The 24,596-nt window shown below is 39.7% G+C and overlaps 9 protein-coding genes across 9 annotated transcripts; 4 read left to right on the top strand and 5 right to left on the bottom strand.

Moving 5' to 3' along the window:
• Positions 1-461: 461 nt before the first annotated feature.
• Positions 462-1,526, top strand: EAF01_009209 (uncharacterized protein; the record flags this gene model as incomplete). Its single annotated transcript, XM_038917465.1, has 1 exon — positions 462-1,526. One exon carries the CDS (start codon positions 462-464, stop codon positions 1,524-1,526), a length of 1,065 nt encoding a protein of 354 aa, XP_038767070.1.
• A 556-nt stretch (positions 1,527-2,082) lies between these two features.
• On the bottom strand, positions 2,083-2,787 carry EAF01_009208 (uncharacterized protein; the record flags this gene model as incomplete). The annotated part of the gene is made up of 1 exon (XM_038917464.1): positions 2,083-2,787. One exon carries the CDS (start codon positions 2,785-2,787, stop codon positions 2,083-2,085), a length of 705 nt encoding a protein of 234 aa, XP_038767069.1.
• Positions 2,788-3,866: 1,079 nt separating this feature from the next.
• Positions 3,867-5,333, bottom strand: EAF01_009207 (uncharacterized protein; the record flags this gene model as incomplete). The annotated part of the gene is made up of 1 exon (XM_038917463.1): positions 3,867-5,333. The coding sequence occupies one exon, from the start codon at positions 5,331-5,333 to the stop codon at positions 3,867-3,869; it is 1,467 nt and encodes a 488-aa protein (XP_038767068.1).
• A 905-nt stretch (positions 5,334-6,238) lies between these two features.
• Positions 6,239-7,491, bottom strand: EAF01_009206 (uncharacterized protein; the record flags this gene model as incomplete). The annotated part of the gene is made up of 2 exons (XM_038917462.1): positions 6,239-7,120; positions 7,177-7,491. The coding sequence occupies 2 exons, from the start codon at positions 7,489-7,491 to the stop codon at positions 6,239-6,241; spliced, it is 1,197 nt and encodes a 398-aa protein (XP_038767067.1).
• An 822-nt stretch (positions 7,492-8,313) lies between these two features.
• On the bottom strand, positions 8,314-9,826 carry EAF01_009205 (uncharacterized protein). The gene is made up of 2 exons (XM_038917461.1): positions 9,505-9,826; positions 8,314-9,450 (listed from the first exon to the last, which is right to left on the bottom strand). The coding sequence occupies exons 1-2, from the start codon at positions 9,794-9,796 to the stop codon at positions 8,342-8,344; spliced, it is 1,401 nt and encodes a 466-aa protein (XP_038767066.1). The 5' UTR covers positions 9,797-9,826; the 3' UTR covers positions 8,314-8,341.
• Positions 9,827-12,827: 3,001 nt separating this feature from the next.
• Positions 12,828-14,331, top strand: EAF01_009204 (uncharacterized protein). The gene is made up of 2 exons (XM_038917460.1): positions 12,828-13,795; positions 13,859-14,331. Exons 1-2 carry the CDS (start codon positions 13,152-13,154, stop codon positions 14,112-14,114), a joined length of 900 nt encoding a protein of 299 aa, XP_038767065.1. The 5' UTR covers positions 12,828-13,151; the 3' UTR covers positions 14,115-14,331.
• Positions 14,332-19,003: 4,672 nt separating this feature from the next.
• EAF01_009203 (uncharacterized protein) lies at positions 19,004-20,119 on the top strand (the record flags this gene model as incomplete). Its single annotated transcript, XM_038917459.1, has 1 exon — positions 19,004-20,119. The coding sequence occupies one exon, from the start codon at positions 19,004-19,006 to the stop codon at positions 20,117-20,119; it is 1,116 nt and encodes a 371-aa protein (XP_038767064.1).
• Positions 20,120-20,507: 388 nt separating this feature from the next.
• EAF01_009202 (uncharacterized protein) lies at positions 20,508-20,894 on the bottom strand (the record flags this gene model as incomplete). The annotated part of the gene is made up of 1 exon (XM_038917458.1): positions 20,508-20,894. The coding sequence occupies one exon, from the start codon at positions 20,892-20,894 to the stop codon at positions 20,508-20,510; it is 387 nt and encodes a 128-aa protein (XP_038767063.1).
• A 1,734-nt stretch (positions 20,895-22,628) lies between these two features.
• On the top strand, positions 22,629-24,227 carry EAF01_009201 (uncharacterized protein; the record flags this gene model as incomplete). The annotated part of the gene is made up of 1 exon (XM_038917457.1): positions 22,629-24,227. The coding sequence occupies one exon, from the start codon at positions 22,629-22,631 to the stop codon at positions 24,225-24,227; it is 1,599 nt and encodes a 532-aa protein (XP_038767062.1).
• Between the last annotated feature and the right edge of the window lie 369 nt (positions 24,228-24,596).

The raw sequence follows: 24,596 nt of genomic DNA, 5'->3' as shown, positions 1-24,596 counted from the left end.
GACTTAAGTCCAAGCTGATCAATTAGTTGTGAATAGATTATCGATCTTCGCAAAGTAGCGGAACAGACCCTTGAAAACTCAGTTGTCCATCGATAATGTCTCGAAAATGGATTTCAACTTTTGCTCCTGCCGAAGCCTCCCAGCACCCTCCTGATTGCCCCCAATATCAAGACTCGCCGGTTGATCTGACTCTCAATTGCGCATTTTGCAATGTGACAGGAGCAAAACAAAGATGTGCAGGTTGCAAAACCTTCTATTGCGATGAACAGTGTCAAAAGGACGATTGGAAATTACACAAGCTAGTCTGTAAATCCTACGTCGACTTTATCACCAATTTGCCACGTCCCCCAAATGGAAATCTCGGACCATTCAAACTTGTGATTCTTCTTCCGGCCAATGATAAGCAGCCGCAATTCCTTTGGATTGACACTTGCTAGATAAGTTCCACGGAATTTTCTCCCATGCAGGCCTTGACATCTCAAGCACTCGTCAAGTGGTTAGATCTCAGTGGAGCGGGAAGAATCGAAACTACTACCCTGCGCTTAAATATCGCCCTACTGGAGAGTTTTCCGGATGACTCAAGATACTGGCATCGCCAGTTGGAGATTAAGATGCTTCCATTGCCCTCCAATAACATTCTTCAAACTCCAATCAACAAATGTGCCAGTAAATTGGCAAGCAATTGCATGACTTTCGGGCATCGAGGCCCCATGATTGTCATTCACAGAAACAAAGGAACCAGATCCATAGGAGATGTTCAGCCCTCAGACCTTCGCATTGTTGCAGACTGGTTGTGCCGCCACGTACCACCAGGAATGAAAGATTATCAAATCAAATACAGCTTCCAAGGTTTCACCAACGAAATCAAGATCCTTGAAGAGTTACATTACGCAGAGAAGTCTGCCGCGCCAAAAGTATCGGCTGTGCGCATGCATTGTGAGGGTGGAACGAAAATCTTGAAATTTCCCAAATATGAGAGCATCGAAACTTCCACTGCAGATTATGCATTTCTCCATGAAGAAACAGAATGCACCAAAGCCCTGGGAATTGGATTGGTACTTCGTCCATTCAATGAGCCGTACGATTATCAGAACTTCGAGGGCCAGCATGAATTAGCTTTGAGAACGAATACTTTAGTTCCTCACCGCAATGAAGAAGTATTATTTCTGCTTTTGACAATTGACCCGGAAGATAAGAGCTGGGGTGGTTTATCTCCAAGAGACATGATGGGATTTCCCCTCCAAGAAATAGGAAGCTTTCAGGTCGTAAGAAAAGACAAAAAGTCAATCACTGTCCATCAAGTTGAAGTAGTCGCCAATTACTTTCGTCGTGTCGTCTACGTTGAAATGGGAAATTTGATTCATGAATACAAAGACGGAATATCACCAACTGTCGAAAAAGAGAAAGTCACGAAGGACCTCCTGAATAGGGATGCTTTGGATAGATATTTTGAGGAATTCAAGAAAGCTAAGATTGAAGCAGGAGATCAATCATGGACTGGTGCTATCAGTCCTTTTGATGTTTAGGTGCGGGGGGTGGAAGTAACGAACTTGAGATGGAAAATTTTGCGCCAAGTATCTGAATCATGTTGTGGAGAGATCGAGGGCGTACGAATAGAATGTTCGAACTTTCAAAAACAGCGCGAACGCCTAGAAATTGTTCTCTGTAGTGAGCACCGTCTGCAACAATTTTAGTTAAGAGAAGTTACGTGCACGATACCTATTCTTAGGCTCTCCATCGTGAATCAATGTGATCAAATATAAGAAACTTAACCCCATGCATGGAATACTTATATGAGTACTACTGAATAACACCAGCCTGAATACTCAAGTATTGATTTGCATTCAGTTAAAAGCATCAACTTTAACATCGTATTGTTTTCTCTTAACCCTGTGTGCAAAACCAAATCCTCCACTATCAGACCAGTTATCAAGCATCTCTTCCACCACTGGTAATTCTGTTGCCTATGTGAAATCTCCAATCGCAAACCGCAAGATCACTTAGAACTCTCTTCGCTATCATCCATCATTATAAACTATCAAATATGAAATCATTTGCCAAACTCTCATGCTGCACCCCAGTTCATGCGTATTGATTCTGGCGATTTAAAACCTGAGAGTAAAGAGAAATAGCAGTAGCCCATGAGGACTTTCCAGCCGCAACTCTCTCTGCTTTCAATTTCTCATAGCACTCCTCGAACTTGGCTTGACACATAAAATCCTTCGCAGACTTCTCACGAACCTTCTTTCGGTCTGATTTCTTGGGATAATCATCGAAGATATATTCTTCAAGCTCTCCCATGGCAGGTGAAAGATCATAGAAGCAAAACCTAGCCAATCCCTCAACCTGATGCGCAGTGATGTCCTTCTTATCTTGCCTTGCAACCAAACCCGTGCCAATGATTGTATCCCATTTCTCCATGTCAGAAAGACCCCAGTATTGCTCCTGTTTAAGATTGGCTCGTAGATTTAGGTATAGTACTTTTCTATTCGACATGGGACCCTCCGATGTTGCACACGCATAATCAATACGAGGTCTTTTATTAACCCAGCGTGGATCAATGTAGCCGGTTTTCCTGGTGAGAAGTGGAGTGTCCATGTGAACCGAGATATCTGTAGGCTTCTCTCTGGTGAAAACAACATGGCTGTCTGAGATTGTAACTTCGGTATACTTAGGCAAGCCTAAGATTTTTCGATCACCCAAGCAGTGGATGTAAACAGCCTTAATACCACGAGTAGAGGTATCTGCGCCTGGGGGAGGAGGAATGGAACCGAAAACTTGAGACATGATTGAATAGTTCTATGGTTAGTCTTGGTAGAGTCGTTTGAAGTAATCGAGAAGGTTGTCGTTTGTAATAGGACTTCTTTCTTTTGTATTGTCGAAAGTTGGAGGTGGAAGTTGGAGTGGAATTTGAGGTGTTTTTGTATTCGCTCGGGAATATCGAATTTGAAGAAGATAATAATACTTTGAAGCTTTCTCCCACAATTCTCTCAAACTTCAGCATATCCATTAACCTCACTTTGACTATTCGACTTCAAAAGTGAGAGAAAGACTCTCAGGATTGCTATTATCACAAGCACGTGCTTTCAAATTCTCTCCAATGTAATCATTTACGTCATATGGCTCATTTTCTAAGCTTTAAGTAACCATGCATAAAATTGTCAAGATTTTCTATTGGGTTTGCAAAAAAAAATCATTAGAATCCGTAGAGACGTTGGGAAAACCAGGAGCTTAACAACAATCTCAAGTTTCGGGGAAGACTACCTACTCTCACCAATACAAGGAGAATAGAGAATAGAACAAACCATTTCCCATAACCCAATGATCAATTTCGTGAATAACTAAATCATTCAGAAATGAAGGAATGAGCCTGCAAGCACAGCAATAGAAATCTCGCGTAAACGCCAAGCACAACAGACACATCAATGCGATCGGCTAACCTTGGAAGGTCGAGTAACTGACAAACTTAATCCAGACGTAAATGAATAAGTAATTTAGATGTGCACAGAACTACATTATACAAAGTAAAATAACTAAAATTGCAAATTATAATCGATCCGCCTAATACTCCCATCAAGCGCCAGCGTAAAAAGTATTCAAAAGTATCAAAAAATATCAAAAAATATCAAAAGTTCGAAAGTATCAAAAACCACCCTTTCATTCCTATACTCACTCGCCATATACCTATAGTACCAAAGTTCTCCCATGCCTATCTGAGTACAACTTTCCAACTCAGCTCCAGTATCAAATCATCTCATAATTATATATCTCTCTCTCACATCTCTATCTCGACCTTTCTCGGAAGTTCTAAAAATAATTTTGTATAAAAACGTATACTTGTATCGAGAGCACAATAGATCCTCGCACTATACAGTCCATGGCGACATGATTGAACCAGTCATACTTCTTTGAAGCACCACATGCTCGCGGGTTAACTCGACACTTTTCGATTTTGGACGAGTGAAAAAAGATGATGTTCTGTTTAATGTCGAGGGAGTTTCCACTTTTCTAATTGTAGGTCTGAGTTGGAGAAGTCTCCTGGGTTGGAAGAATGAAGTAGTGGTTATGATTGATGGGCTTGGTCCCTTTGAGAAAATAGATGCGGAATCGTCATTGTTACCTCTGTTTCTTTTCAAGCTGTAGAGGTCGCAAATATTGAGGGATTCTCTGAGAGAAACATTTTCTTTGTGATGAGATTGATTGGTAGTCGTCGCAAGGGAGGAAGCTGGCGATACTGGAGTGGTTATCGTACTGTGAATACTAACAGATTCTTCAAGAGCCTTCTCTGTATTAATTGAAAGGGATGGCGCTGTTTCGGAATAGGTCCCAGGACCAGCGGCGATTGCATCCGACTCCCTAATCCAATCGGGTAGGAAATCTGGAATGAGAAATGACTCGGTCTCATGTAGCGACGAAGCATCGTCTTTGAAACTACCAAGATTGATACTCGACTGCGAGTGCTGTATGTTGTGTATCGGGAGAAAGGTTTCCGTATTTCCCATCCAATCTGGTTCCGTAAATGTTTCGGCACGCTTTCTGTAGATTCTGCGTTCTTTGTCGTCGAAATGAGTGTTCTTGGACTTTTCCTTTCCATCTTGAGATTTCTTCTTGAGGAACTTGAAAACGCGGCTCACTGATGTACCCAAAGCGCCTTTCGATCGCTCACCGCAAGCGTGTCCAATATCAATATTTGGCTTTCCCTCATAGTTGAAGAGAAAATCAATTAGAATCCTAAAGTCGCAAGGTTGAAAATGCTGGGCGCTTCCAACTGCTCCCCAACCACGCTCTCTAACAACAGCAACCGGGCCCTTCAAACCGAACTTCACATTCCCATCCATAATATGATTAATGCAAGCATTCGGTGACGAGTTATCCGTCAGAAAATTCCCTCGAACAGCCAAAATAATAGAATGATCAAACTTCTTGCTTGCCATGTTGAAATCCACAAGAGTATTCCGCGTATTAATCCGATCTTGGTCGTAATACTGAAGAAATGTTGCAACTGATTTTCCATTAGAACCATTTGCGATCCACGCTAATTCGAACTCTTCCGAACCGACCGGTAATAGGAGACCAAGTCTGTATTTTTTATCCACAGTATCTTCGGGACATGGGTGCGCAGCGATGAAATCTGTGTATTTCTGGCAAATGATGTCATGGACATCGCGATCCACTTTCTGGCAAGCTGATGTACAGTACCAGGTAGCATTGCAGGTTGTGCATGGAATGGAAGCTTCTTCGGTGCAGTATCCGCATTTTGGTTGTTCGATGGTGGGACCGAAGGAGGAGATTGAGACCCGTGGGCCCAGAGTCGGATCTCGACGTGATGGCATGGAGTTGATGGTTTAGCGGCTTATAAGAAGAATTTTAGAGATCTAATAGGGAAAGTAAGAAAAGTTTTCGAAGCTGGTGTAAGGGTCGGTGGGGGTTAATAAGTATACAAACTGGTTGCTACTCGTATAAAGAGTGAATTGAGCTAATAAGTAGTGAAGTATTAATTCGGTATCAGAATAAAACTCTAAGCCGGTATTGTGAATGGGCTGGCGAAACTTACTAATTACAGGAAAGAGGGTTTGAAGAGGAGCGGGTGACGTGAAAGACTGAGGGAAGGTACAGAATTTTCAAATTGACTGTAGAAGACTGACTGTGAGATGCTGATGTTGTAAATCTGCTTTTCTAAAGTCAACCTTTACTATCTAAATGGACGAAAAGGATCTTTGAAATAATAATTACTAGTTAGAATCGGTAAATTATGTTGTGCATTATCAGCCAGCCGTGGGACATTCGGAGGAATAATCCCCAGTACAATCTCGCTTGGAGATCAAGAATTCGGATAATGACTTTCTCTTGTGACTAGGATAGCAATCACGGTACAGATGAGGGGTCAGACTCAAGAAGTGAATACGAAATGCAAGGCATTATTAGTTGAAAAAGCTGAAGGAGACGGGTGCGCATGATACCGGTAAAGGTTCCAAACCTATCGCTAATTTGATTCGCTCCAAAATAGATATCTAATGAATTCTTACCTAGCTAGAAGTCATGCTGATATCTCCATGTGTAGAAAGCAAGCAAGTCCAGAAAACGCTTTCGCCATACCCTTATTCAAGTAATCCATGACATTATCTGTCACAACAATATCTACCACATCAATCTTCAATACCCAAAATATTACTACATCTCTGGACCCAATGATTTATACACATATCCCTCAATCATCAGCCAGAATCAATATACTGAGTCAGTCTCCTTCCCCAGATTCATCACTTTCTGTAAAAGAAGTGTAATGTGATATATCGCTTGTATCATATGAGTCGCTATAAGGGGATATCAGTTCTCCGTCTAGCTGCGGCTGCTGAGTCAGAATATATGCAAAGCAGTTGAAGAAAAATTGTTCGAATTCGCTCCTGCTGAAGTACCCCTCAAGAAGGATTTGTCTCGTTCTAACATCAGGTTCATCTTTCACTTCTCCGAGATCCGATAGCTTAGTGTATGTCGCAATCGCCATCAATTGACGCGGGGTAATATCTTTTCTGTCCTGTCTCGCAACCAGAACCGTACCCACATTTTCTCGCCATTGTGGAGGTATTTCACCCAACGTCACACTATGAAGAAGAGTATCAAGGTGAAGGTGGCCACAAATATCGTTCCTCAAATGATCTTCGTCAAACACAACATCCTTCCCAGCTTCTCGAGGGATTCTTTGTATGATCAATGGAATCCCCATCAATTGCGAGACATTTGTAGGTTGTCCCTCGAAAATCGGGTGCAATTCTGGGACTCTTGTAACCGCAAGCTGAGTCCCTTCTGGAGCATTCTCATAATCGCCCTTACATCTAACGATTACGCATTGCGTAGTATTAAAAGTTTGCTTGAAGACTTGGTGCTTCCTCACTTGATTCCCATTACCAATCTGTCTCAACAATCGTATGACATTGGGGATGTCACCCAAACCAATATCCCGTATAATCGCTGGGCCAATACCAGAGCTCTCTTTTCGAAAAATCACCAAAGTTCCAGTCCAATAGGCTCCCCTCGTGTAAGATATAACGCTATGGTTGAGCTTGGGGTTATCGTCTCGACAGCCTCCTCGACAAAGAATATATGACCATCGTACCCTCGTCTGATTCTCGATTGTCAGCAGAATATCAATTCAAACACTACATGAAGATACCAAACCTTAAATCTTATAGAATCCAGCGACCGAAAATCAAATTCTTTATCATTGGTCTTTGAATGCAGAGAATCTGGACGTTGAACCCATTCCAATCTGGGATCAAGATCAACCGGAAAGTAGAATGCGAGGCTATGACTATCTGAAGGACGTGGACCAAGTGACCTAAAAGCTTTACAAAAACTTTTGTGAAAAGACCAATCCAATCGCTGACACTCCCTGGAGCAATAAAGGATGGACGCGCAGGATCCACAGTACCTTTTGGACAAATTGAATTTGCAACAGAAAGCGCAAGTTAAGAGGGAAGAGAAGATAGTCATATTAATCGTAATAATCTCAGTGAGGTAAAACAATTGAAGGCATTTGAATACGAGTGGTAAACTGAAATTCTAGATATCGATGTTGTGGAATTGTGAATACCGAAGGAAGAGGAAGAGATGGAGATGCGAAAGTAAGTAGTGAACGAGACAAACGCAAAAAGAAGAGGAAGAAGTTTAAAACGGAATTCAATACAATAGAGCCGAAGTCGTCATGATATACAAGGAAAGGTCGATGCACTTCCCCCTCCCCTAAGAGAACCGAAGAAGAAATTCACATACAAAAAAGCGAGACCCTCATCATCAAGCCTCAAATATTGCCTCATTTGATGCAAAATTAAACTCTTTACTATTAAAACACTAAACTTTCTATTAAAATCTCACAAAACCGCACCAACGCGAGTCTCAGGAGAGCTTAGAATGAAGACACTCGGTAGCAAGATCGTATTACTTAAGTTATCGTTGGATATACAGCACAGCGCCAAGTTTAATTATTACAAGTCCGATTATTTCGCGAGGGAATGATGAGAAATCTATCTCAAACAGCTAAAAGTGCATTTCGAAAACTTCTTTTACTTAAGAGCAACATGATGAATGATGTTTGAGAAGATACCAGTTTGGTGGTGCCGTTTTTGAATAGGCGAATCTATTGTGGCGTGTCTCACGTTTGAAACGATCTCGCTAGAGTAGCATCAAAAAAAAGGGGGCAAAGCAGGCGAAGGGTCAAGGCTTTCGGAATGCAAAAGTTCCATTCATCCGGTTGCAGAAACATCACCAATGCTTATACAAAACTATATGTGCTTGATGGAAACCTCAGATGGAGTGAGCTCTACGAATTATATTATCATCTCGTCTAATAATCATCCCAAGCCCTTCTAATGACAGGCCTCGCGGGATCCCACGGCCCGTGGATTTCATTCTTATATTTCTGTAATCCTATCAACCACCAACTACAACCACCCATAGCTAATCCTGTTATCAGCGTTCCCAAAACCACACCAATCAATCCACTTTTCCAATCCCAAGCTGATCTTCCTGACTGTGGCAATACCAATCCTACGCCACCTCCGGCACCAAAGACGAGTAACAGGGTCAGTATTAGATGACCACGTAAAGAATGCAAGCGAGTATAACGGCGGAAAACAGGGAAAAGGCCAAAAACTTCAATGGAGAAGAGTGTAAGACTAAAGACTTGCCCCGTACTAGGAAGACGTGATGCTAGCACTGTGGAGGCCATTAAAGCAGCATTCGTACTCAAACTTGCGGGAATGTTTTTGTTCTTCGTGTTTGATGGTGGATAGCCAGACGAGGATGAAGGAGATGGGGTGGCATAGTCGAAGAAGAATATATTGATTGTAAAGAGGAGGAATGACATTGCCCAGATCGAGTCTGAAGAGGTGGACCTGGTGAGAGATTTGAGAATGGGAGAAAGGCCGAGAAGGGTGAAGTATATTAGAAGGGCTGATTTAGCAGTTGAAAGACGGAGCGATGTGCGATGAGAGAGGCGAGAATTATGCGGTGTATAAACCGGTCGTGTTGGAGGCGGTTGAGTTACATTGGAGGTGGTAGATTGAAGAGATGTTGTTGATATTGAATGGGGATGCTTTGGCCCGTTTGGAGCTGTTGACAATAGATTTGGTGTTGAACTTGTTGCAGATACAGTGTGAGAGAAAGGCTGCGGCGGTGGAAATGCTGGTCGAGTACTTTCTTCCTGTCCCACCCATAAATCCCATAATACCCACCCTAAAAAGGTAGCGATAGAGCCCCAGCCGACCACAGAAACCGGAGAGACATGTTTATCGTATATCCCAACGAAAGAAACAATGAATATGATGACAGAACAAACGTGTTGAACTATGACCGTGGAGTCTGCTACCAATGGCCAAAAATCATAAGGCTGGAGACGTGGGTTTCTTTGCAGATGTTCGAGAAAGGTATCCTGGTCCGTGTAATTGTCTGGATCTATATCAATCGATCAGTATTGTTTTTCATTTGCTGGATTGAAGTATGCTATACATGATTGCTTCACCCATAGCAGTTTTTTCCAAGTAGCTTTCCGTCTTCTGGTACTACTTTTCGTTCTGTCGGTATGCCTTCCTCGACTTCTTAATCTTCCAGCATCCCCATTTGTCATGCGCAATTGGCTGAAAGCGGCAGATGGCCTCCGAGGTGGTGAGGCTTTAGATATAGCATCTTCTGGTGCAAGATGTGACCTTTCATAAGGTATAGTTCGAGCAGATGTGATGTTGGGTGCTGTCGAACTTCGATTTAAGGGGGGAGCGGGTTGAGGTGCCAGTGGAGGCACCATAATTGAGAAGGCTGTAACATTTCAAAGTTGATATCTGGTTAACAAATTGTCAGCCTTGAGGATTGTTTTGGGATGCTATTGAGGTCAGTTCCGGTTACCGTTGTGGATGATGAGCAGTGCGCTTACCTAAGAACGCATGATATGAGCATGATTCACGTGACAATAATCGTATTTTGTTGCATGTCTCAAATTACTGATGAATTATTGATGTGGAGGTAACCATAAGATGGCGAGGGTACGTGGGTGGGTGGGTGAGTGAATGATTTTCTTTTACTTTTCCTACAAGTATTGAGTGACCGATTTAAAGTTAGGATTATTGATTGGTTGGAATTGTAATGGGGCTGCTTATCCGAATTCGATCCAATTAGTCGATTAGAATAGAAGATCTTTGTTCCTACCTACCTATTCATTCCCATAGATAGGTCAGGTATCCGTCCTTCACTTCCTGTGAATGAACAGTGATACACACGTCCCTCTCTGTCTTTGTATCAACATAGTTTGCTAGGTACTGTGCGTTTTTTTTGCTTTAGAAATATCCTATTATTAGACCTTCGATTACCAGATCATGGCAAAGGATGCAGATGATCTGATTATCATCTCATCTCGTCCGTGTCAGAAAAAGATCCTTCAGGATAAGCATATCTCCAATTCTCATCCTACTCCGCACAGAGGAATAATGCAAGGCCGAGTCGACGAGACTGAAACTTACATTGTAAGATCTTATAAGCAACGATGCAGTATTACATTTCATGAAACATAACATTGTCACGTAAGTATCCGGATTCTGGAGTAACCTCAATAAATTGATATCAATCTCATTTGCTTCTCTGCTCTGCACCTTTCTCGGGGTTTCGGTCTTATTTAGCTTTCATGAACGATTCCCTTTCGAGGACCTCGTCTGATGAGCAATGGATGTATCAGTCCTTATTTATATTTCACCGAAGGCAACAGATGAAAAGTTTCAAGAAGAGCTGGAATGGCCCTTCATTAGACGAGCGTTCAGGGATGCCGCTTCGGACCTCAGATCATCTTATGAATGGTGGCAGTACTGGAAGAGTAGTATTAAGATATAAGCTATTTCCCGAACATAGAAAAAGGTGGAAATAACCTTCCATCGTCATTCCAGAAGGATTCATGGTGAAAATTAAGGGTCGGGGGCCACTGGTTTTGCTGACCGCGACCCCTTTCAGTGATTTCCGGTACTCCATACCGGACAGGATAGTTCAGAATGCAGCCTGTGATCCTAACCATACTAACGAACCTTACTAATTCTTATACTTTGTGGGAGAAACATGTGGTTTGCGGGGATTTTGGTACACCACATCGTACACGGTGTACGATGGATGTATGATGAGTAGATGCCGAAGCTTCTCGTCTTTAAGACAAAAGAGGTACAGGGATTCCGGATGGATTTCCCTTGTGTACCTGACGATCGTTGACTATGACGAACAAAAGCTTTTGGAGACTATGTATCATCTGCCATTGAATCTTAAAATATATTCACCGCAAACGATGCTGTAGTCGAACATTAATCTCGTGATAGAAGCATTGAGTAGAGGTATTGATCAAGTGAACGTATATATGGAGTTGGTAGCGCAGAATATTCCCTCAGTCGCATTGAGTTGTTATTATCCTTTACTACGCCCAACTGCCAAGAATCCAATAAATCAAGGGAGCTACCCCTTCATTGACAAGAATAGCTCGTTTAAATACCTACCCTTATGGCATAAGCAGCGCTAGAATCGTATTAGTAACCTCGGTCTAGAAAATCATTTTCAATTGAGGGGAAAATAAGAGTTTTTTGACACTTCACTTCGTATAACAAATTTGATGATGACACTCTTTGGCACTCTGATTGAGCAACCAATGCTCTACTCGTATAGCACCACATAATACAATTTCAATTCGGTATATTGTGATTGAAGCCACCAGATACAGTTACCCACACAGTTCGTTATCGAAGTAGCATGTCAAGCAAAGTACATAAACATGTATCTCTACGAGTCTCCACGAGAGCAAGCCATTCTTAACTTTCCACAAATCATGGTTTTATATTAAAAACATTCCCCAATTGATTGACTAGAGATTCAAATCATCCAAAGTCGCGTGGGGGCGCCATGACCATCTCTTGGTATTACAGTTGGTGGTACTCCGTGGATATTTACGAGCCCACCCAGGTAGCTCCTAGTATCTACTCTTCGGTGTTCAAGCAGTGACCTCCACACAAGGATTTTCGATGGATGCACTGATAGGATACGAAGAAAAGTGGAAGAGGAAGAGCTATAAAAGGTCTCCCCCATAAGTGCAAATCCCACTAATCATGCAAATCTCCACCGTTCCGTGATCTTGTCTTAGTAATATGCTAGATACGAGTAGCGCTGTATATCACTCAATTCACGTTTTCAGGCTCCAGTTTATGAGAGGTCGAGCGAGATCGAGGGATGGGATTGAATGGATGAAACTAAGGACGAATCAGAATGTGATGAATATCGAAGTATATCTTCTATTGTTGGAGGAGTGAATCCTGCTTGTCTGATTGTCTCCTTTGTACCGTACAAAGCCACAAGGCTTATACTCTCATTCTATCAAGCCGGACAAAACCCAGCCCACATCTCACCACGCCGCCTCGAACAGTCCAAAAAAACAATAGCATTCACGCCCCATCAGCCCATGTAACCTTAACTATAAACCATGCCACTTCATGATTTACCCTAGAAATCACCCATGAAAATCGCGCAAGGGCCCTGAGGGGCTGAAGCTTTTCCTTTGCCAACACCCCAATATGGATTTTTAAGTTTTGAAGGATTTCCACCAAATTAGCATTTTAGAAACATGAAGTGGATGGGATCACCCCATGTAACTCCAATCCCTTGTGTAGAGTACCGAAAATACTGATGCATGTTTGTGTTTGTGTTGCAACTATTGTTTTTGCCCAAGTGTGAAGAAATGATTGGCTCTAACACACACCACCTGTGTGTGGTACGCTATTCTTCGGTCTAAATACGAGAGTTTCCCTACCTCACTCCCACCACCTTTTTATATTCATTCTATCGACTCTTGTTCTCAATTTTGCTTTCTTGCTCCAGCCTTTACTTTTTCATCCCTCAAGTATTGATCGATTGAATTGAGCTGTGTTCGGAAAGATTGATCTACAGATACGTTTGCGGCATTCCAAACATTTTGAGTGGGACAAACTACCAAAGCGTCCTAAAACATCGGAATATCACTTGCCATTCACGACGAGGGACGTTTGGTTCTGTACGATTATAGCCATATATATACCGACCTCACCTCTTCCTTCGAAAACTAGTCAATAATTCACATCGTAATCGCTCTATTCATATAAATCGCAAAAATGCGACCATCATCACCGCTCTCGCTCCTCCTTTTCCTCCAACTTTCAACCGCATTCCCAGTTTCCCGAGAATGTTTCAATTCACAATCTTGCAACTCACTCCACTCAGTCAAAGATACTCTCTCGCTCTCTCATCCCAAACTCAGCGATCCCCGCGATCCACATTTCCCAAAACATCAAACGCTACCTGTCCCAACTTTTGTTAAACCAACAACTACTTCCCCTTCGGACGAAGAACATGATGCGGAAGAAGGTGCTTTCGACAATGCACCAATGACCCCATCAAATGACATCTCCGCAGATGAGGCCCTTTCTGCAGAAACACCACTCAGTTCGGCATATCTTCAAAGTTTGACGAGGACGAGTGACGAGGATGAAGCAAGACCAAGTATGCCTACTTCTGCATTACCTAAATTGCGCAAAGAAGATGCGAGGAAATACTGGGAGGGAGAAAATAGAGGGATAAGCAACCATGGAGAAAAACCAGGATGTGGAAATTCCAATTCGTGGCCCGGGACTGCGGTAGGATATCGAACTCGCTTGGCGCATTTGGAGATGGTACGAAGAAATGATTTTATGGTGGTGGGAATTGTGGTGGTGTTTTTACTTGTGGTTTGTGTGTTGGAGTCGGTAGAAAGGTTTGGGTAAGTTTATTATTTTTCCCTCTCTGCTTTGTTAGATTTGGACTTCGGCTAATATGTGCATAGAAATCGGAATTCGAGAAGAGGGGAAATATTTCTAGAGGATGATGAGACGTATGCTTTTATTGTTCAGAAGCCGAGAGAATTCTACCAGATAGAATCCGTTCTCAATGAGAAATACGCGCAAGAATCGGAATACAAAGAATATAAAGATGATGAGACAGTTGTAGCGGAAGATTTCAATACAGATAAAGAGAGAGACAGCTGGATTGAGCTCGCGGCGCTAGCTCATGTTTTTTGGGGGGGTCTATATAAAAGTTGATTGGATAACGGTGTCTGGAACCTGGCAGTGGGGCATTTGATTGTGGAAAACAAACACAATGGGCGTTTTTAGCATGTCTTTACGGTGCCGGATGATTTTGGTCAAGAGTTATATACTTGATGAAGGATGAATTTCTGAATCCCACGCGTGGCAAACAGCGCAATTAGCAACGGCCATCAGGTAGAGAAGAAAGAAAGAATAAATGAACTTTGAACAAGTCGTGAGTCTATGACAATGCTGCTGATCTGCATGAGCCCTGTATATCATTCCATCCGAGTCAGTTCATTTGATTTGTATCTCTGGTGTTATATGGGAGAGGAAATATCCCTTTCTTTTCGGTTCTAAGCATGAGAAAATGATGCTAATACAGTATTAACTCTACCACAATTTAGATATGGGAAATTCTCGCATCGGACGGCTTCTGATTGACAGCTATCCAATTATAACTGAAAAATGGTTCGAATCGATTTGATTGATTTCCTACAAAAGTGCCATTGCAAAGAGAACGTCAACTACATAGATAGTGATGTTAGTTCGCTCTCAGCTAGCTGGGCATCTGGCATCTGGCATCACCTCATATGGAGCTGTTTCTTTGTTTCTTATTTCCTTGCATTTGTGGTTGAGATGAGGATATCGGGTTTCCTGAAAAATATGTGTTGAAGGGGAAAGTCGTATGATTGTATAATCTGGATTGAGGCCAGAGAAGGGGAAAGTTCCTGGATAGACTCATTTGCGTGGGATCGTGGACGTGATCTTTTGTTACCTAGGATGAGTTCGTTTTAAGTCTCAGTAATCATTCTCTTTTCTGTTGATTTTGTTGTACCAACTTTACCTGAATTGTAGAGAAGTGGCGAATTATCATCAACATTATTGTCGTTCCCCCTGTGGACCGTGATGGCGGGACAAAGATTTTGTAGAGGTGGCTGAGCTTATCCATTGATGGCGTTCTTCTACTGATGAAAATGAGACCCACGGTCGGAAAATCTACCATAGTCGCTATGGTTTGATTTCAAGCTTCCTGCTCATGTCATTTGATACTTTGCAATACCAGCTCTTCTTGTCCCGGAACTGTCTCCTGTCTAATGTACCTTCTTCATCGCAGTTTTCATTTCCTTTTCTTAGGGCTACTACTGATAGATTTCTATACACGTCTCTCTTCTTACACTTTTCCAGAAATTGTAATAACGAAAATCAAACTTGCCGGTGGAATCCTTCTCAATGTAAGGCTTTAATATTTGGAGAGTCCGGGGGAATGTTTATCTACGTATTGGTCAAGTGCTTGTATGCCAAATTCAATAGATTCGTCCGTTTCGTCCTTGCGAAATTGCTCGGAAACGGCAAGATAGGTAAGGAATGAGAAACTGAATTGTCGCACAAGTAGACAAAATGATCGATTAACAGTTGAAGTAGTTAAATCAAAAGTGTCTTCAGTTAGGGCAACACAAACATCAAAGCAGTTTCAGTTCTCTTTATACCGTTCATTTTCCATCTTTGCGCGAGGTAGAGTTTGCGTGTTTAATTTGCAAACGCTTGTGAAAGGGGAGACGAGAGGACTGTTTGCTCACCACCCTTCCAATCTTTATTAAAGTAGTAACACGACAAGAAGTTTCACGTCAAGCTCGAATAGTACGTGTATTTTGACTGATTGTACTAGCGGAGAGAGCACAATGTTTGATAGGGAAGAAATCCCCTGGTCTGACTCTGTTATATCACTTTGGTAATTAGTATGAAGTCTTCACGATATGCTTATCATGATTGTACTAGTGTTGGCTCTCAGTTGAAGCTATTGAATAGTTGAAGAGAATTTGTATACTCTTATCAGGGTTGGTTGTTAGAGTAATAAAAGTTAGTCTTATAGTCGCTTTTACTCGAGCCTTTTATACTACTTTGATATATATGAATTATTGAAGGTATCATTGGGATCTATGGGAGTTTGTTGACATGAGGTATCTCCGTTAATGTTTAGTAATTTATTAATACTAATGTCGATAATTTTAGTAATATTTCACTCGATATTACCTATTGAAATAGGTAGTAGAATATATATTGCGTTATATAAGTTCAGTACCCCACTTTTCGGCCACCCCTCTTTTCGGCCACCTTATAAAATATATATATACAATTTTTAAACTTCAATAATTCAACAACAATCCAACTACAATACAATCTTCTATAGCGTTAGTTTTATATATACTATTGAAATCCATTCTATTAATTTCATAATCATTAGCTTCGATTTGAGCCTGGTATATAGCCTTAATCTCAGAAAACTTCGAATTTGAACTAATATTAACCTTCCTCTTTTTTTTAGGTATAATATATTCTAATTTGTATTCTAATTCCTTTATTCAATACTTAAACTTTATAATTTCATAGTTCTTAATATCAAATGCTTTTTAAATCTTTCAAAAGAGTAATCAACGAGCATATAAATCTGTTTCTTTTTTAGATTTCAATATTAATATATATTTTCATAAATCATTTGCTTTTTATAACGTTTCCCATCAAATCAAAAATAAATCTATATTCTATTAAAGCATGAAATCATTATCTAAAATCGAATTCAAGTTTTGAACTTCTTTATTACTATTTTCAAGCAATAATCTAAACAAAAAAGGCTTAGTACGGTTTTGAGGCTATAAACCTAAAGCTCTTCATTCTAAAGTAATATTATTCAAAATTAAACTCTTTAATCTTACTTTCTAATAATATACAAGAAAATTCCTTTTACCTATAAGTATAGAATCAAATAGTAAATCTAATTTATTAAGCTTATATTGATATTTACATTTTAGAAAAGAGAATATTAATAAATCAAAAGGTTGTAGTATATATGATGTATATAAAGGAAGGAATAAGAGATATATATTATTCTTGAAGTATTTAAGTATAAATTGAGTGGTTTCGTAGCTTCTATGTCTGTTCAAAACAAGCAATCTAGTCTCTTTTGAGTCAGAAGGGGCGATTTGAGGAATAAAGACCTCTTTTAGCCATACTAGATCTGTTTCATTAGTAGTCCATCCATTTTCTGTAGCATAGAACTTCTAATCCTTATATATATCAAGCTTAATAGAGAACTATTATTGTTGAATACTTTTACCCTTATATATAATAAGGGGTAATAATGCTTTTTCTGTAGTAAAGATACATTCAATAAAAGAGGTCCAACTTCTTATGCCAAGCTACTTCTTTTGAATAAAGCATCTCTCAGTACTCCCAAGTACCATACTATTCAAGCTCTAGCCTTCCATAATACCAGCTTCATCCATATTCCATCTGTTTTCTGGTTTAATATGAATAATAGCTAATAAATTCAATTTTTTGAAGAATTTGCTAATAATTTCGATAATAGCACCTGAAACACATTAATTATCAATTCTGATTTATCTTTTGATTCGAATTTCAGAGTTTCTAAACAGGAAGTTGTATATCCATTGTTTTCCAAGTGTAAACTCATTCCCTTTCATCTCGAGAAGGGTTTCGCCAATTTCTCATATCTACTGATGTGTAAAACTAATACTCAAAACCTTTTGAATTAATATTCATTCGATTAATACTTTCTTCTATATCGAGGCTATCTTTTGTATATTTTGAGTATCTTTTTAATAAGAAAGGTAACCTTTTATATAACATTAAAGAGTAGTACAAGGTATTCTATAATTCAAACCAGCTTTTCTAATAATTATATTTCCTATTATAACACTAAGTGCCATAGCAATATCATCTTCAATATAATCACTGCCCATAATATAATTAACAATATATCAAATTTTTGAATCAATTGATTCAATAATTGTTAAATCATTAAAGATTAAAGAGAAGTGGTTGGTTAGAGCGGTGAGATTTATAAGGTGGCCGAAAAGTGGGGTGGCCGAAAAGTGGGGTACTGAACTTACTACTCCAACTTTTAATCAAGGCGCGTGATTTCTTATTGTACAAGAAGGTTGAATTCCATAATACGGTTTCCATAGTCATACTAGATTGAAGTGAAAAAGAAGCCTAGGATATCTTTATTCGATCTATCGACGGCTTATTTTGAAGCTTGTGACTTGCACTCAATAATGGTCAGTGTGAAGTAGGAGGCCGAAGTGTTGAGAGCTGACTTTCATATCACATTGACTCGAGTTTCCATGCATTCACTTGTTTGAGCACACTCGAAATCTTCTCAACATCGAATTCCAAACGTCAATCATCACTCTTATTCGTCTTTCGCCTCTCACCTGAGTGTGTACTAATCTCGATTCCATGAGTCTTTGTTAGACCTTCCTTCGAGTGACAAGTATTTTAGAAAATTGATTAGCACATCTATCCAGGGATCGAATGATCAACTGATACAACATTTGAGTTTCATTGATGAAAGTTGCTTCGCATGTCTTTATCCTTGATCAAAACCATTATTATCAAGTGCTTCTACATGTAGTGTAGCTTGAACCTGGATTTGAGTAGTCAGAACGTATTTCTTTTGTTGTATGGGATTGATTCTCCATATGTTTGAGAAAGAAAGTCATGACAAAAGATTCTCCGGACGTGGTATAATTCTAGTCTCAATCCTTCTGGTATTTGATTTAGTACGTTTCGAAAACTCATTTATTTCCTTCAACATGATATTTGTTATATTTGATAAAGAAACTCATCGGTAAAGGCATCCGAATCTAGTATAGTTTTCAATCGAAATGATCACAAAACCCCATCGATCAATCAGTATTATTTTTCCTTGTTCTCAAAAGTCTACTTACGTGCCCTTTTTTCAATCAAACCAGATCAGAGAATTGTCTCCACCATCCATTCCTTGCGCAAATTTTTCTAGACTCACTTTACTATCCCGTATTATCAAGTATCCTACTTTTATCTTCAATCTTGAGGTCAAAGTTCAAACCTAACCGGACGAAATGACGTTATATCTAGACAAGCCGACAATATACAAGCCATTCGAAGGAAATACAAAAGAAGAGTTTCAGGCTCATGTACCCAAAAAGAATGATTTCTTGTTATGTCACAACTGCGGATGGAAAGCAAAAAGCCAGGAACATGATTACTACTTTAGTCATATCAAATGCACGTGTCATGCCAGTAGAGGTATATGGACTATTGGAGACAACTACATTTTGAAAGAAAGACCTGTTTTGGGAAATGCGAGAGCCAGACATGTGGGGCCTGATGTTTCGATTTCCAAATTTCTGTGCGAGAATTCTACTATACCTGTAGCAAAAGACATGCGACAGTGGACGGATAGTAAGAGTGCTTTTTGCATGATGGAGAAAGTTCCGGGCGAAACGCTATGGACAGCTGGGATGCACATGAGCCATGGAGAGATAAACGTCATTGCCAAAGAAGTCGTCCAATATCTTGTAGAATTGCGCACGTTTACATCGACAAAGCTAGAAGCGCCAGATGGTTCACCAATACGAGATGTACAACTAGGCCCTAATGAGAGAATACACTTCGTGACGGAAGATGTTGAAGAATGGTGGGCTCGTACGGAACATCGATTCAACGAAATATTCGTTGAATATCGCCAAAATATCAAAGACCAATATCCAGTGAAAGGACCATACGTGCTCACACATGGTGATCTGCATGCAACCAATATCATGGTAAAGGATGGTCATGTTACCGGTATTATTGATTGGGAACATGGGGGGTATCTTCCGGAATGGTGGGAGGCAATAGCGACTAGATTGGTCCAACCAGGTTCATGGGCCCGTCATTTAAGGGAGGAATGGAAAAAGCAAATTGGGCCATGGCCGGAGAAGGAAGAAAAAATTGTCGGCCACTATCAGAATTGTTACAAAGATTATGAACCAGAAACAACTGGAGTAAGGGAGTGCTTTGATAGAGATGATTTGCTGGTATGTACCAATTACCGCCGTTATATAGAGGAGGTAGGATGGGGATTTGAGGAGACTATTCGTCAACGTGAGATCCGTAAGAAACAGGCGGCTGAGAAGGAAGACGAGGCTTCGGCAGCTCTCAAAACGTTAAGTTTAGAGAAAAAGAAAACTTAAAGAGGGAAGATGATGTATGAATAGTTGTATCTTCGATTGACAATGTGATAACATTTATTTATTAGCTTATTATAAAAATGTCCCCCATAATTTATCTCCGTCTCTCAAAGTTCTGGTTATCTTCATCTCTCTACATCCCACTCTCCCCAGTTATTCCCAGGTATTTTTGTTCGGCTTTCCTCTACCCTTTCTTATTTTGTCTTATCCTACTATTTCCTACTCGCTCTCTTAGATATCCCTCGCTCTCTTAGCGTCTCCTTCATCTCTCCTCCAATGCCGCGCCATCTCGTAATCCTTACTAATTCACACTTCTTCCCGTTTTCTCGCTTCTGTTTTCCTGTTTCTTCCATCTCTCCTCAATTCTTGTTCTCCAACTAAGCTTATTGTACTAATAGGCCAACTGGAAAATCTTCACCTTATTCTCGAGCTCTGGATATGTAAGATCGCGTATGGCAGAAAGTTTCACACCTCGTGTAGGATCCTCACTAATCACAACCAAACATTTCATACCAAACACCTCAATCTGAACCATGATACACATGGGCCATTTATCCTGCTCATTCCCACTTTGATCCTGATTAGATCTTGATTCATGCATCCACAACGGCACACGTCCTTCATGCGTTACAGTTGCGACTCTCTGGGCTCCTCCACGTTGGATGATGATGCGTTCGATGGTTTCATGAGCTGGTAAGACAGCTTTGCACCATTCACAAAGCTCAGCTGATAATGGATTGTTTTTATGAAAGACGCAATAAGGTACTCCGTCCATCATTGTAGATAAAGATCTGGTGATTTGCTGCTTCGGCGGTGAGGAAGGAGATGGTGATACTGAGGATATACAACGCGTGAATTGCGAGCTAATTTAATTTTAGTGTGATGGAGAAAAAGGTTTATTGAGAATACTGTGAGATTCTATAATAAGTATACTAAATCACTTATTAATATCTTACTAATCAAGCTATATATGTATTAATAATATAAGTATAATATGATTTTATATTATAAAATTATATTATTATATTATAATATAGCTATATCTCTTATCAAATTGATTTATAATGAAATAGAATGAGATGGAATCATATGGAAGATTATTAATAAATTAACTAAATTAATTAGTTGTATTTTTCTTTTATGATATAAAATGATTCTGTAAGATTCGATTCAAATCGATCTTATTTATAAGCATAGAAACTACTAGAATTTCATTATAAACTATATAAACCTAGGATATTCTTTAAAGAAAACCTAGGAAAAAAGCAAGCAAATTCAGCTCAATTAAGCTCTTTCTTATAATTTGTCTTCAATTCAACTCTTATATTATATTCGATTTGTCCTTCAAGCTAAAGTGACTAAGTCTTCCACTATTACTAGAATATTATTATTAATATTATATTCTGGATAATTACCTTCAATAAATACGAATAAGGATTCACAGCTGAACACCTTTTCAACTTGGTGTACAAAGGAAAGTGAAAGAATGATATGATAAAGTTGTGTACCAGGATTGATTGAACTCACTTTTATAATGTAAATAACGTTTTGTTAATGGGCTGATTGATTGTTCTAGTTGACCTCGTGGAGAACGTATCGGTGAGTGTCGTTGTTACTGTTGTTACTGTTGTTCTGGTTGAGGTTGAAACTGCTGGTCTGTTCATCTAATGAAGAGTTAGTATTGGGCGATATATATATCATGAAGAGAACAATTGCAAGTGTGAAAACACACGATGCAAAACTCTTCCAAGCCTGTCTGTTTTATTTCGAAACATTGGTACAAAGGAATCTGAGTACAATCTCATGAAGGTGTTCACATTCAAGGATCTGAAAATAAAGATCATCTTTCAATCCGATGCTCCATGTTTTGAAGGAGAGTTGTGAAGAATCTTAAAGCTAGATTGTAGCGTACCATTTGGTGGAGTTTGAGACAAAAATCGTCATCCTGAGTGAATGACATTTCGACAGAACAAAGAAATAGCAATGAAGCTAGGATTCGATTATCTGAGAGTACTGAACTCAATTGAAATGAATCACTTGGCGGTAGGTATGTATCAGCCTTAGAAAAAGACATCTTAGATTTGCTATATGATGACTATTATTGTTTGACATCGTTTTAAACCAGTTGGTTAGCCTATTTCATAAGAGCCGGTATTGTGATGTTGGCAAAGATACCTGGAGAGGAATTGTTGGAAAAGAGAAATTTGATGGGCCAAACTACATAATGAATTTGACTTGGGAAAGTCGAAGCACTGGGTTGAGAATTATTAATTTTTGATATAATAGTAACTCTTGAAATTGCTTGGTTCTGGGGATCAACGAAAAACTAAATAGAATAGAAAGGTCAGAAGATATAAAGTATTAAGTCAACTACCCCACTTTCCGACCACCCCCTCTTTTCGACCACCTCAAAAACCACACCGCTTTGAGTAATTATAAAATTTATACTTTGAATAACTCAACAATGCTTTAATCAATTGATTTGAAATTTTGATATTATTATAATTGTGATATGAAGAATAGATATACCGAAGAAGATATCGCAGAGGCTCTTAGAGCGATTACAAATGGAGCAAGCATACGAAGAGCTAGCTTGGATTATGGTGTTCCACGTACCACACTTCACGATCGAATATATGGTGGAGTTTCGCATCAAAAAGGCGCCCAAATACTTCAAAAGTTATCTCCAATTCAGGAGAATCGACTAGCAGAATGGATATTAGTACAGGAAGCTCTTGGTACTAGCCCTACACATCGTCAAATCAGAGAGATGGCAGAGCACCTCCTTATTGTACGAGGGGAGGATCCCTCACTTGGAAAGAAATGGATACATAGCTTTTTTCGAAGGCATCCTAATATTGGAACTAAGAAGCAACATCAAATCGATTCTGCACGAGTTTCAGGTGCTACATCTGATATTATTAAGAAGTGGTTCCGGAACCTCGCAATCCCTGAAATCAAGGCTATTAAGCCGGCCAACAGATGGAATATGGATGAAGCAGGTATAATGGAGGGTCAGGGTCTTAATGGACTAGTAGTAGGAAGCACTGATCGAAGATTTATTCAAAAAAAGCAACCTGGATCTCGAATTTGGACCTCTTTTATAGAATGCATTTCAGCCAATGGAAAAAGCATTACTCCCCTTGTAATATATAAGGGAAAATCAGTTCAACAACAATGGTTTCCAACAGATTTGACTCTATTCAAGGGTTGGAACTTTACCGCTACAGAAAATGGATGGACTACAGATGCTACAGCTTTAGAATGGCTGAAAAAGATCTATATCCCTCAAACTACCCCTATTCAGCCGGAAAATTCAAGACTCCTCATTTTGGACGGACACGGAAGCCATGAAACTACAGCATTTATGTTAGAATGCTTTAATAACAACATATATCTCTTATTTCTCCCACCACATACGTCACACGTACTACAACCACTCGATTTATCTGTGTTCTCACCCCTAAAAAGTGCATATCGAATCGAACTTAATAAATTAAGTCTATTATCCGATTCCTCACCAATTGGAAAGCGCAATTTCCTTTCTTGCTATCAGAAGGCTAGAATAGAAGGTTTAACTATTCAAAATATCAAGTCTGGGTGGCAAGCTAGTGGTCTTTGGCCCAAAAATATGGCTAAACCTCTTATGAGTCGACTTTTGCTTGAAAATAGCAATAGAGAGGTTTTATCACTTAATCCTGAATCTGATGATGATCCTATTCTTCAATGGAATATATATTCATCGTTTATTCAATGGAAAACCCCTCAAAAAGGAGCCGATATCAGAAAATATAGAGATATAATGATTCAAGAGAAGGAGATCGATTTGCCAACACGAAGATTACTATTTCGCAAGATTATAAAAGGATTCGATGCTAAGGATTATGAACTCTTAGAGGCAGAGAATAAGATTAGAAAGCTAGAATATCAATTAGATGAAGCATTACCTAGAAAAAGGCGAAAGGTTGTGGTATCTCCAAATTCGAAGTTCGCAGGGATTAGAGCTATAAGGCGTACACAAATTGAAGCTGGAGATCGTGAAGATGAGGTAGATGATAGCTCTAGTGCTATAGAAAGTGATTCTACAGGCGATTTCATTGAAGTTCAATAGTTATTGAGTTATTAAAGTTTTAAGTGTAGATAATATGAATTTTTTAGGTGGTCGGAAACAGGGGGTGGTCGGAAAGTGGGGTAGTTGACTTATTGCGTTCCAGCGGCAGCGCTTGGAAGCATTGATATCGATCGATTAACACGCCATTCTCGGTTTCTTTGCCCGAAATGGTTGTAATACTCTGATCTCATATGCACCTTTTGAAATATGCCCGTCATTTTTTCCCCATATAGGACAGATATAGCTAGTATCAAAAACCGTTCAAATTTGTGGAATTAAGTCTAATTTTAGAAAAGAATTGCAGGGCCTAGGGAATTCGATTCCAACCTGAAAGATTCAACCTCAAATTCAAGCAAAAAAGCACTTCAA

The sequence above is a fragment of the Botrytis porri genome, assembly GCF_014898465.1.
Source record: "Botrytis porri strain MUCL 3234 chromosome Unknown BPOR_013, whole genome shotgun sequence".
NCBI classification, from domain to species: Eukaryota; Fungi; Ascomycota; class Leotiomycetes; order Helotiales; family Sclerotiniaceae; genus Botrytis; species Botrytis porri.
The sequence above is the reverse complement of the archived record's forward strand: the minus strand, read 5'-3'. Positions and strand labels throughout refer to the sequence as shown.

What these genes read in the sequence shown, in the direction of transcription:
- EAF01_009205 (XM_038917461.1), bottom strand. Translation starts at nt 9,796, where the DNA reads ATGGTGCCTCCACTGGCACCTCAACCCGCTCCCCCCTTAAATCGAAGT. An exon ending in GCTATGGGTGAAGCAATCAT is followed by an intron (nt 9,451 to 9,504) that starts GTATAGCATACT and finishes CGATTGATATAG; the next exon opens with ATCCAGACAATTACACGGAC.
- EAF01_009204 (XM_038917460.1), top strand. Translation starts at nt 13,152, where the DNA reads ATGCGACCATCATCACCGCTCTCGCTCCTCCTTTTCCTCCAACTTTCA. An exon ending in GAGTCGGTAGAAAGGTTTGG is followed by an intron (nt 13,796 to 13,858) that starts GTAAGTTTATTA and finishes ATATGTGCATAG; the next exon opens with AAATCGGAATTCGAGAAGAG.